The sequence below is a fragment of the Echeneis naucrates genome, chromosome 17, assembly GCF_900963305.1.
Source record: "Echeneis naucrates chromosome 17, fEcheNa1.1, whole genome shotgun sequence".
Lineage (NCBI taxonomy): Eukaryota > Metazoa > Chordata > Actinopteri > Carangiformes > Echeneidae > Echeneis > Echeneis naucrates.
The window spans coordinates 2454605-2467526 of NC_042527.1; the positions used below are offsets into that span (position 1 = coordinate 2454605).

Sequence of the window (12922 nt, forward strand, 5' to 3'; positions counted from 1 at the left end):
GAAATCATTGATGCGGCAGTGGAAGTCAGTGAAAGTTTGGTTTGTTGAAATTATTCATGCATTACACAGCTTTTATTTTTCTATCAATAAATAGTGTAGCCTAGAAGGCAGGAACTAAATTAACCCAATAGTTTCTACCTCAGTTTGTATTGTTTGTTGAGTTAGCACAGGATTAATGCGTGGAAATGACAAGTGAGGTATCTGATACATAAAAAAGTTGTAACTTGAACTTGAAGACTTGAAGTTTTATGGTTTTGTAGATACACTGAGACAAAATCCAAAGTTCCAATCACTGAGGCATTATGTTCTTGAAATTGCACCAATTTTTTTCTCAGAAATTTTAACCAACTTGAAGTATTTTTTCAAGAGGATTGTTTCTGATGTGTACATTTTCAGAATGTGCTTGTACTATTTTGGACCAAAGTAAACAAAGAAAACGATCGTGGAAGTTGTTGTTATTTTTAAGTTTTTATGCCATGATTTTACCGGTCCGGCCCACTTGAGAATAGATTTTCTTCCATGTGGCCCCTGAGCTAAAATGTGCTTAAACCCTAACCCCTGTTTTAAATAATTTTAAAGAGTTTGGCCTAGACCTGCTGTATAGGTAAAGTTATTCTGCTGTAGCCAATGACAGGTCAACTTGGCTTTGTGTTTTGGATCAATATCATGTTGGAATATCCAAGTACGTCCCATGCACAGCTTCCGGGCCGATGAGTGCAAATTTTCCTCTAGTATTTTTTGATAACATGCTGCATTCATCTTGCCATCAATTTTGACCAAGTTTCCCGTGCCTTTGTAGCTCACACATCCCCAAAACATCAGTCATCCACCTCCACATTCCACAGTAGGAATGGTGTGCCTATAATCATAGGCCTTGTTGACTCCTCTCCAAATGTAACGTTTATGGTTGTGGCCAAGAATTAAAATTTTGGTTTCATCACTCTAAATGATTTTGTTCCAGACGTTTTGAGGCTTGTCTCTGTGCTGTTTGGCATATTGTAAGTGTGATTTTTTTGTGGCATTGGTGTAGTAATGGCTTTCTTCCGGCGACTCGACCATGCAGCCCATTTTTCTTCAAGTGCCTCCTTATTGTGCATCTTGCATCCATTCCACTTTTTTCCAGTCTTGTATTTCAGCTGAAGTCATCTGAGGGTTTTTCTTTGCTTCTCGAACAACTTTCCTGGCTGTTGTGGCAGAAAGTTTTGTTGGTCGACCTGATCGTGGTGTGGTTTCAACGGAATCTTTCATTTTCCACTTCTTAATTAAAGTTTGAACACTGATCGGCATCTTCAGTTCCTTGGATATCTTCTTATATCCTTTCCTTGTTTTATACAGTTCAATTACCTTTTCCTTCAGATCTTTTGACAATTCTTTTGCTTTCCCCATGACTCAGAATCCAGAGATGTCAGTGCAAGGGTCTATCAGGAGCCCAGAAACTTACTGAACCTTTATACAGACACTGATTACAAGCAAACAGATCACAGGTGTGGATGGTTACCTTTAGTAGCTATTCAAACCCATTCGTGTCAACTTGTGTGCATGTTATCAGGCCAAAATCTCAAGGGTATGTAAACTTTTGATCAGGGTCATTTGTGTAGTTTCTGTTGTCATTATGATTTTGATTGCTTGATAATAAATGGCTTCACACAAGCACTAACCATGAGTGAAAGAAAAGTTTTTGTGTTATTATTCATATTCTCTGAAAAATGGCCAAGAAATCATAAATTCTTATGAGCTTAACTTATGAGCACAACTGTAAGTTCATTGATGGCTGTGGAGAGTGAAGGCTTGGCACCAAGATGCATTAGTGGGGAAATCTTGGATCACTTTGTTACTTTAAGACGACTGCCTAAATATCCAGTTCAAGGTGTTCATTTGGTTTCAAATCCCCCATATCACAGTCCAGTTCAACAACACCTGGGCTGAGTTGAACCATCAAGTCCAGATTCATGGAGGCTTACGAATTCCAGGACTTAAGGGATCTGCTGCTAAATTTTTAGTTTGGCAAGTAAATCTTCATGTAAATTTTCATGACAAAATAATCATGCATTTAAATTTTTTTTTTTTTGTTTTGGTGTAACAGCACTTCTTTCTTCTGTTACTCAACTGTCTGTACATCTCAACCTTACAGGGGGTGGGGTGACACATAAACATACAGATGTGTGCACACACAAGCATATGGTCATACAGTGGAAAGCCATTCTTCACTACTGGTAGCATGTAACACATCCACAAACTAATTAACTATGAAATATGTTTCGATATTTGCACAGTCAACCACTTCACAGACTTCATGGAGTGATGAGTGACATGAGGTTTAAGCTGTTAAACTAAATGTATATTCTGTAAATTTTGACAATTAATTGATTAATAAAAACAACTTTGCTCTACCCTCCTTTGTTAGGCTGTATTCCAACAATGTCTGTTACACAAAAACACAATTTCTGATATTGGCTGGTGACAAGGTATGTTTAGACAGTGGATTTTATCCATCTACAGTACTTGCCCCTTGGCCGTTCATTAATTTGTCTTCTACCGCTCATCCATTTCCAGGTTGCAGGGGGTGCTGGAGCAAATTGCAGCTCACATTGCGCGAGGTCGGGTTACGTGCTGGACAGATTGCCAGTCCATTCCAGGGCCAACATACAGAGACAGACAAACAACCACTCACACTCACACTCAGACCTACGGACAATTTACAATCACCAATTAACCTAAAGATGCATGTCTTTGGATGTAGGGAGGAAACCAGAGTACCTGCAAACTCCGCTGGTACTTGGCATATCCACTTATGGATTTCAACATTTATAAAGAGAAGCGTCAAATATTTAACATCAAAATTGCCTCAAACTCACATGTGGTCCTCAATTATTATTTTGATATTATATTTACTTCAAGCATGATATAAAGTGCTCCTCCTCCAAGTGAATCAGATGCTTTTTTTTTCTCAGTTTTACCAGAACACAGTCCTGTAATTTTCTGAACTTTTTTGATCTCAACTATTTAAGTAGTCATGCCGGGACAGATTCTGGTAAACTTTAATTGAACAGTGGACATAGAGAAACTCTGTTTCCAACCACTGTCACGTCAACAGCAGCCAGACAACAGACCGGGAAGGTGGTTTTGAGTCAGACTTAGTGATTCACTGTGTTTCAGACTAGCTGCTTTTAGACAAGACACCAAATTAACTAAATAGGAGTGTCCCATCCCTCACACACACACACACACACACACACACACACACACACACACACACACACACACACACACACACACACACACACACACAAGCAGCCACCGCAGTCACACAACAGTAATCTCCTTATCCCTTTTTGGCCTTATTCTGCTCTTTTCTTTCCGTGTCTCAGCTCATGTCATCGTGGTTATTATCATTATTATCATTATGATATGTCTGTCTCTAAGTAATGGGCTATACTTTCCTTTGGACAATTGATGTTTTTTAGGTCAATTTTCCAGCAATAGCTTGCCTCTCTCCCTCTCTCTTGCCACAGTATGCATTTTAAATTTCATACGACTACAACACCACCCAAATATCAAACAAAAAACATGGAATACTGAGTCAGCCTGAGAAATTGATGAAAAATAACTGAAACGAAAGGTCTGACTCTTGAACCCAGCGGTATTCATCTTTTACATCAAGGATCCTAGAATGAAATATATTGTAGCCTGTATTTAAAGTAAGGTCAATTGTGTTCCTCACTTGTGTATGCCTCCTTTTTGTTTCCTCAAAAATCTGATCTGATTTGGTGTGTACAATTAGCACACTAAATGAGAAAAGTGCCTAAACCCATCAAATCATCTAACTCATTTCATATGCTATGTGTCGGCTGAGATTTGCTAACATAATCAGAAGAAAATGTAGATAGCTGAATACAGGTTGAGCCAGATGTTGAAAAGCACAAATAAAACATGCAGCTGATGAGGACTGGGTCTCACTCTGTCAGTCACCGGGTCACACTCAAGTCAAAGTTTTGTATTGTTGAAAACAATTTACCTGGGTAAATGGATCGTTTTCATTGTCTGCATTGCATTGTTTAACTAGTAAGTAGCCAGTAAGAGGAAACCAGCCAGTTATATGTATAATCTTAAAACGAATACTACTGTCATTAAATTATCCTTACCTCGGGTCTAAATAATAAGTGTCCCCTTTTGGTTTCCTTATGTGGGACACTGGCACAAATTCTGCAGGAATTTCCTCTCTTTTTTTGTTTTTGTTTATTTTTGGCCAACATTTGATTCTTTTGAAGGCAGTGTGTAATGCTGTGGCTCCAGCTGAGGCCAGTCATAAGAGGAAGGGGAATCAGGCAGTTATGGAAACAGAAACAAACCATGCAGGAGACAATCGTTCACAGTATGAGGCATAAGTGTAGTGATAGATTGAATAGGGGTTTTGTGATAGATTTAATTAGCTCTTTTAAATCAGTATGTCTCTTTATGTACTATATTGGCTTTGCAATAATATTTGCACATGTACATTGTTTGTATTCACACTGAACAAAGTGAGTTTGTGCTGACTTCTCACTACACTTCATTGTTAGCCATCAAAACAGGAAACTCAAGTGTCTTCAAAATTAGAAACTAGTTTCAGTAGTGTGGGATCAAGCTACACAAGAAAAATAAGAAGCTAGAGAAATAAGTGTCTTGAAGAGAGCATCTACATCATTAAGCACTTTCCGATTGCTCCTCTGCCTGAAAATAACCTGAGACCAAGGAAACAATAAAGTGAGACAGTTGAATGGATTCATTCTGTGAATCATAAGTCATAGGAGTTAGCATGTGACTGTACACTTCTCTGTATACCATAGCTCCATGTATTTACAGCAAGTCAGCAATTAGTCAAAGAGCTGTACATTATGTGGTTAAAATACACTGTCTACATCCACAAATGCTCAGCGCTGGGTGAAGGTCTAACCCAAACCCTCAGACTACTCCAGGTTGTGTTTAAGTGTGGTGAAATATTAACTATTACAAAGCTGTGGTTAACAATGCACTGCCACTGGAAATTAACTACTGTTTTCTTTCATCACTACTGGTTTATTTTCATCCTAAAATATACTCTAAGCCAGCTGCTCCTTCTTGCTACAATGTGTGTAATATTCTACTTAACCTGACTGCGCAATCAACATGTTTCTCATATTTAACAGGCCATCTGGTCACGAAACACAGGTTTAAGCTGTCAATTACTTTAATTAACTATCAAGTATTCTCTCTGATGTATACCATGCAATGATCAAAATGTGTCAATAAAATGGAAAATGGATGGAACTTAATAAACACTGAGATGAATGTTGTTTACATCATTATTTGGGAAATTATCAACCCTTGTCACCTGTAATAGAGTCAGTGAAGTGTATGCAGTTCTTCGTTGAGTTCACCTATTCACAGACAAAATCTGATGTCGCAAATCATTAGTCATGCTTTGAGTTATAGATCAATAAAACAACCAATATCCTCAATTACACATCACTTCATCTTTGATCAGTAAACAATTACAGGCCAAATTGCTTGAGTGACTGTAGTGACGGTCTAGGGTTAGGGTACGGTCCAAACCCTAACCCTAACCCTAGTTTTTGGAGGACAGTAGAAGGGAGGCCATGAAGGATGCCGGATGCAGATAGTCTAGTCTGGAGGTGATGAAGACGTGGATGAGTGTTGCAGTAGCTGAGGAGGAAAGGGTGTGGCGGAAGCGTGCAATGTTATGGAGGTGGAAGAAAAATGTTTTGATGACGTGGTTGATGTGTGATTTGAAGGAAAATGTAGGGTCCATGATGATGCTGAGGTTTCGTGCCATGGGGGAAGGAGTGACTGAATGACCATCAATGTAGAGTGAGAAGCTGTGGGAAGAAAGAAGGCAGGATTTTGGGCCAAAGTTGATGATTTCTGTTTTATTGCAGTTCAGTTTGAAGAAGTTGTTGTTCATTCAGGTTTTTATGTCAGTGAGGCAGTTGGTGAAGGTGGAGAGAGTGGTGGGAGTGATGGCTTTGGAAGGGATGTACAGCTGTATATCGTCGGCGTACCAATGGAAATGCAGACCATGGCGGACAAGATGAAAAGAGTGGAACCAACCACGAGCATTGAGCGACCCTGTGTGAGACTGGGGAGGTGTGGGATTTATGGTTATTGATGGAGAATCTGTCAAACAGGTAGGCAGTGAACCAGGAGAGTGTGGAGTCGGTGATGCTAACGGAGGAGGAGGAGGATGGAGTGATTGATGGTATCGAAAGCTGCACTGAGGTCAACAAGGAGGAGAATGGTGAGGGAGCCAGAATCGGAGGAGAGTAGGAGATCATTGGCGACTTTGAGTAGGGCTATTTCAGTGCTGTGGTGACTTTGGAAACTGGATTGGAATGTTTCATACAGGTTGTTGGAGTGGAGGTATTGCTTGAGTTGAGTTGCAATGGCTCTTTCCAGCATTTTTGAGAGGAATGGGAGGTTGGAGATGGGTCTGAAGTTGTTGGGATCGTCAGGGTCCAGGCTGGATTTTTTGAGGAGAGGTGTTATGGATGCAAGCTTGAGAAGCAGGGGAACAGTGCCAGAGGTAGGGAAGGAGTTGATGATGTCAGTGATGAGTGGGACAAGGGGAGTAAGACATTTTCTGTGGCCTTAAATTTGGGTCACACTGTGATTACTGTTGAGTATTTTTTGAGCATTGTGTGTCCCTGTCTGTCCCATGTCTGCAATTACTGGTGACCTGTGTACCCCGCTCTTGGCCAGAGTGTTGGCAGGGATTGGCTTCATCACCCCAGCTGCGTTGGTCACTAGCATGGTGACCAATGCTGAACTCCTTCAGAGGATCACTTATCACTGTCAATTAGTTTGACTGTTGACAGGTTGATAGTGATAAATAAGTAGCAGTAGATAAGTCATCCTATATGAAAGCAGTCACTATGTTTAATATAATGACTTTTTTGTATGAATGTATAAAACAGAGTATCTAACAAACAAACACAAGTCCATCACACTGGATAACTTCAGAACTATTATAGCTTCATTTGATTTAAATGCAGTTTTTCATCCAACAGTGATGAAAGTTTTACTCTCTTCTTCATCACTGCAACTCTTTGATCAGAACAAGAATCTACACACGGATCCATATCCCTCAATTAGAAACAAGAAGTTGAAGCTGGCTCATTTCAATGCACTTCTACCCACAAACTGATATCAACTGAACTGTTTTTCATATACCATAACTTCTGGACTATAGAGCGCAAGTGAATATAAGCCACACTTGCTAAATTTAAAGAGAAAAACAGTTTTGTACATATATAGGCCGCTCTTGTTAATAAGCCGCAGTTGTCAGAAATATGAGAGGAAATGGCATATGGCAGGAATTATGTTACACAGAAAGATTTCGCCTTTTTGCCAGATCGATCGACTTTAACATAAAAGCTGCATCACATGCATTGTTTGTTTTCCATGATAAGGGTGTGTGCATGAAGCACAAAATAAATGACTGATCTGAAGAATTTAGTGTGGGTGCGTTTAATTTAATTCAAACAATTTCATTGGTCCACTGTGACCAGTAATTTCATTGGTCTGACGCTAAATGTATTGGAAGCATGAAGCTCATTACCCATAAAAATCCATAAATTAGCCACATAGTTGTTTAAGCTGCAGCGTGCGAAGTGTGTGAAAAAAGTAGCTGCTTATAATGCGGAAATTACGGTACACTGTTCAGTTTATCTTTAGACCTCAACCATTCTAATCTATTTCATTTTTACTCATAAATGATAAGCATCATTATGTGATCATATTGTCTACATTTATGATATTGCTTATACTATAAGAACTCCTTCTCTTTCACCTGACAGGACTTAACAGGTTAACCCATGGTTAACTGAGCCAGTTGTGTAGTTCAGGTTATCAAGACAGACAATGGGAGGTTATATGAACATGCACTGTACTACAGGTCTCCAGTCATATACAGCATTTGTTTGACACAACACAAAGCAGTGAAGCTATGTACATTGTTTAGTTATTTGTCGCATGCAAAAAAAGTCACCAAAAAAAAAAAAAAATTGCAGTCGCAAATAGACACCAAGTTTGTGGTAAACACCAGCCCAGATAGTAAATAATGATTCATTTGTGTGAGCCAAAGAACATGAGGACAAGTCAGACTGAACACTGACTACATCTCATGTTAATACATGAGATGTTAAGGAGCTGCCCTGCCATTTCTTCCAAGCAAAACATTGCATTTATCTTAATTTTATTTTCATATTATTTATATTAAGTTAAGCAAAGAGGAAAGCAGGAGACTCTGCAAAGGTAGTGAGGAGATGCAGAGTTGTTTTGTTATTTTTATTCATTTAAATTGAACTTTTTTACAACTTCATTATTTTTCCTGAGCGACAGTAACTATGGGAAACAACCACTACTTTAAGCCAAAAACACATGGTTTGAAGTTGATGAATGAATATGTTGCATCTCTAGGCACAGCGGTTTAATATTACCTTACCAAAACTTATAATAAATCTGAAATACCTTCAACAGATGGAGCCTGGTCCTGTGCAGCATATAGCATCTCTTTGAAAGCCTGCAAGAGAGGAATAATTTCATTATTAACCATTCATTGTTCAATTTTTCACTTTCCTTTTACTTTTTAACTTAGAGGGGAAGTTACCTATGTGCAATAATTTGCAGTAATACGTTCTCACATTCTGAATTGGTTAGTCATTTTGGAGGCTACAATTTCTACTTGGCTACCCTTATTGATTTCAATAGGAGTGGATAAAATAATTGAAACATCTGTCAGCAAAACACAATACAACTGCAATACAATAAAACATGCCTTGAACATTGCAATCTCCATGAAGGAGGCCTTTTTGCAAAACTGTTACAGTAGACTATATCACTACTGGCAAGGTGTAAAAAAAATGTACTTCATCTTAAAATACCACAGGGGTGGAATTAAATTCAATCACACATTGTTATATTTTAAGATGGCCCAGAACTTGGTGGAAGTTAAATCTGGGGCAACTAGACCCATTTGAAGATTCTTGAAGAGGGTTCACCTCATCCAAGAGGGTTTATCGGTTCTGACTGACTGCAGGGAATACCAGATCCAACACAGATATCAATAGATAGTATGTAAGTTTAAAGTACTTAAGCACTTGACTTCACTTGAAAGCTCCAAAATTTATGCCCGCTTTTATTTATGGTCTGTGGCAGGTAAACCACCCTCATTACAGTTCACACACCTGTTATTGTAATGATGACAAACAAGTCCCAGTACGCCTGTTGCAATTATGACAATAATTCAGGAGGCACTCCTTTGAGTGGTATTAGAGGGTTGATAGTCATTCAGCTTGGATACTGGTTCTGTTCTTCCTCATGAAAACAGCCCAGAGATTCCAATCGGGATTTCAGATCCAACTGCATTTGCACTGGTGCATTTGGATCATTCTGCTCTCCCTATGATAATGCAATTAACTATGTACTGTAGCTTGCCTCTTCTATGGAGAGTGTAGGGATACAACATTCATACAGTCTAATGAAGTGCCAGAGCGAGAAGAAGACTGTTGCACTGTTTCATGTGCTTTCACTTAAGGATTAGATAGTAGGATGGCCAGTCAGTGTTTCAGACAATGGCGTCACTGTGTGCCAGCCAGCCAAAGAGTGGGGATCATTGGCCTCAGCAGAAAACAGCAGAGCTGGTCATGCTCATGTGAGAGCCTACACAAACTCTAACCAGGTCAGCCACTCCAGAAATGTTAAGAAAAACAATCAAGAGCACATACATGAAAAACAGAGTCAACAACAACAGAAAGTAAGAAAGAAATTTGGAGGCTGACAAGTGGAGACGAGTGGGCCACACATAGCCAGGTGGGTGGGGGAAAAAAATAAAAAAGCGTTCTATTTTATTCAAATCTTGGGCGACAAAACCAGGCGAATAGCCAATCTGAGTGAAGAAGGTGTGGCGATTGCGCAAGTTCAGAACAGAATTCAACAAGGCGGACAATGTTGAATCGACACAGGATTTATGGATATATCTAACAAGTTTGGCTTTTCCCTAATATTTCTTTCAAATTCTGGTGATAAATAAATATGTCTAAACCAGGAAATTTCATCATTATGACTGGATGTTTTTTGTAACGTCAATTGTTTCGAGTTAACACCGTGGGCTAGCACAGGCTCAATGAAAACAAATCAGTCTGTACTTTTGTTTCACTTTTTCCATAGCAAACAGGATTGATGAACACAATGTCCCACGGTTTTTTATTATTAATAATATTCTTGGTGATCCTCGGGAGTGGTTGGGCACATTAGATGGTGGCACTTTAAAAAAAAAAAAAAAAAAAGTACGCACAAGCACACCCGCGTAATGCCCACCAGGCAACAATTGCCCAGTGATCAAATCACCTTGTCGCCATGCATGTGACCATAGGGTTAGAGTGCATGGCTGAGGTGATTATCAGAAAAAAAAAAAAAAAAAAATGGAAATCGCCCTCACGGGCACATGAGGTACACACGTCATTTTCTCCAAAACTGTAGAGATTATTTTCCTCTCTTGAAAAATGTCTCTACTTTAACTGTAAGACAAATAGAATTTGAACTGTGCCCCTCTAAAGGACATGACTAAACTTCTAAAGGTCAGGACACAGAGCCAAGAGGCAGCCACGGAGCTGGGAGAAAATATCCAGAGGCTGGTGTTGTGGAGCTGGACGGTGGCTTTCTCTGTTCCTGACAAATCTATGTACTCATCCCAGCAGCAATCCCCGAAGGCACTCTCCAAATTTCTGCCAAAGAATTTTCTAGTTTCATCTAGTCAAAACCCCAGTGATGGATGAGCACCGCCCCAAGTTTCTTAACCCCTTTACGCAGAGGCCCTTTTTGGCAATTTCCGCCTGTTTTGGTATCACTGCAAATAAAAGCTTTATAACTTCAGATGTACTAATCCCAGAACTATGGCTGATGGCTTAAACGAAAGAAGACATCTGTACCTTTAAAATATTGCATTGAGTCATTCCCTAAAAAATAAAGCCAATGAAAAAACTATATTTTTTGAAAAATAAAAAACGGGTTAGAAATTTTTTGTGAAAACTATGGAACAGGTTTTTTTTTTTTTTTTTAATACATATTTTACATATATGGTGCACACACTCCCTGTCGATGTGTACCAAATTCTAGATTGATAGGTAAAACTACTGAGGAGCTATAGAGTTTTTACCAAACAGTGCCCCTTGGCGATCTCCAGTGTGCCAAACCTATCCAAAATGATCCAATTTGGCTAAAATTCACACTGCAAGATTTTAGTGATATATAATTTTTTTTTTTTTTTAAACATAACCTTTTGGGGCCAATCACAGACATGACTGCTTTTAGGAACACCAGTTTCAAAAGTAAAATTTCATTTGAAAATTGCATTTATAGGGCTGAATATATGGTGTCCAAAACCTATCCAAACATGAATTTTACCTATTTTTGCCTGTTTTATGTTGTTATTTTGAAGCTTTGTAACTCCAGATGTAAACACACACCTATCAGGGATGGCTGAAATTAACAAATACCTTTGAAATATGAATTTATGAAATTTCCTGTACTGTCTTTTATTATAAATTTCATAATTACATTAAAATTTATCGCAGTAAAAACACACTTATAGTCGAAATGTCCATTGTTTACTTGCTGACACGGAGCGGAGAGTAAACAAAGGGACCAGCTGGCTGGTTAGCTAACCCTAACCCTTACTGTACAACATTTGCAGCAGCTGCGTCGGTGTAAACGCCATATTCTCCATGTTGGTGTAAAAAAGTGTCAAACTTCTCCACGACTGTAAAATCCGATTAAACATCGAGTTAAAGGGGCATCTGGGCCGTCTGGGTGCGTCACTGGGTGCGTCACTGCCTGTATATCCTGTGCAGCTCTGGTCCCGTTACGCAGCCCTTATTTGGGGGGACAAACGGCCCAATCATGGATTGTTATACGTCAGAGGAAACCTCAGGGCCTCTGCTATGGGAGGGAAAGATTGTTTTCATTGTGACTTTGATTGACAGGAGATGCTGCCTGCGCGTAGTAGATGCGCAGTCTGACGGACCTTTCAATTAGCATTCATTAGCATTAAATGTCAGATTAACTGGACACGATGGATAAAATTGAACCGCAGATTATTGTTGGGCACATCTTCAGCTTTGTTCGTATTTCACAGAGAGAGAAAATGACGTGCAACTTTTTTTGTTTTTGGTGAGCAGGCTTGTTGAAACCTTTATTGGGAAAAAAACTCAATTTTTGCACTTTGTTGTTTCTATGACAGTATACGATTTTTTGGAGGTGAAAGAAACGGGGTAAAGATAAGACACATATGTTTATAGTCCCTTTGTTGTTAATGTGATGCAGCTTGTTGTCTTGCAGTCGTCTCCTACTGTCCGACACATTTTCAGCAACTATGATAAAACCGGAGCACCCAGAAACGTCAAAATTTTTGTGCATGCAGCTGAAATGCAGCATTAAACCCTGCCTACTGTCACTGTATAAAGCGCACCTTTCATACGTTTATTAGTTTGGGACGCCGGCGTCCCAACCACTAGGGGGAATGCACAAAGAGGTTAAGGCCCTCCAAAATTGCATGGAAACTGGAGACAGTGTGTCTGGAATAACAGACTGGTGGACCAGAACGTGCTTTCCAATTACAGTGGAACATTCCTTGCCCTCCATTGGGGAAAGTCTACACCAGGGCATTAGTCCGTTAGCTGAACCTCAGGTTCAGTGAAGGCACTTTTTGCTTAGGTCGTGAAACATTCGATCAGCTCAATACCCTCGCAAGGGTGTGAGAGGGGGCGTGGGAGTTTGCCCCACAGTCAGCATGTGCTGCATGGATCTGGAGATGGGTCATGAACATGTCCCTTAAGGTATCCCATGGAAGTTGCCCCAGGAGTATGAGTTTCGAGCTGTGCTCGTCCGT

The 12922-nt window shown here is 39.6% G+C and overlaps 1 protein-coding gene across 5 annotated transcripts in view; it reads right to left on the reverse strand.

Annotated features, from left to right (window-relative positions):
- The window catches only part of LOC115057168 (xenotropic and polytropic retrovirus receptor 1 homolog), a 47567-nt gene that overhangs the window by 14175 nt on the left and 20470 nt on the right, over positions 1-12922 (reverse strand). For all 5 annotated transcript variants that reach the window (XM_029524062.1, XM_029524065.1, XM_029524064.1 and 2 more), the window contains one exon: positions 8506-8557. In XM_029524062.1, the coding sequence (XP_029379922.1) occupies positions 8506-8557 (52 nt within the window). The remainder of the gene's footprint in view (positions 1-8505; positions 8558-12922) is intronic.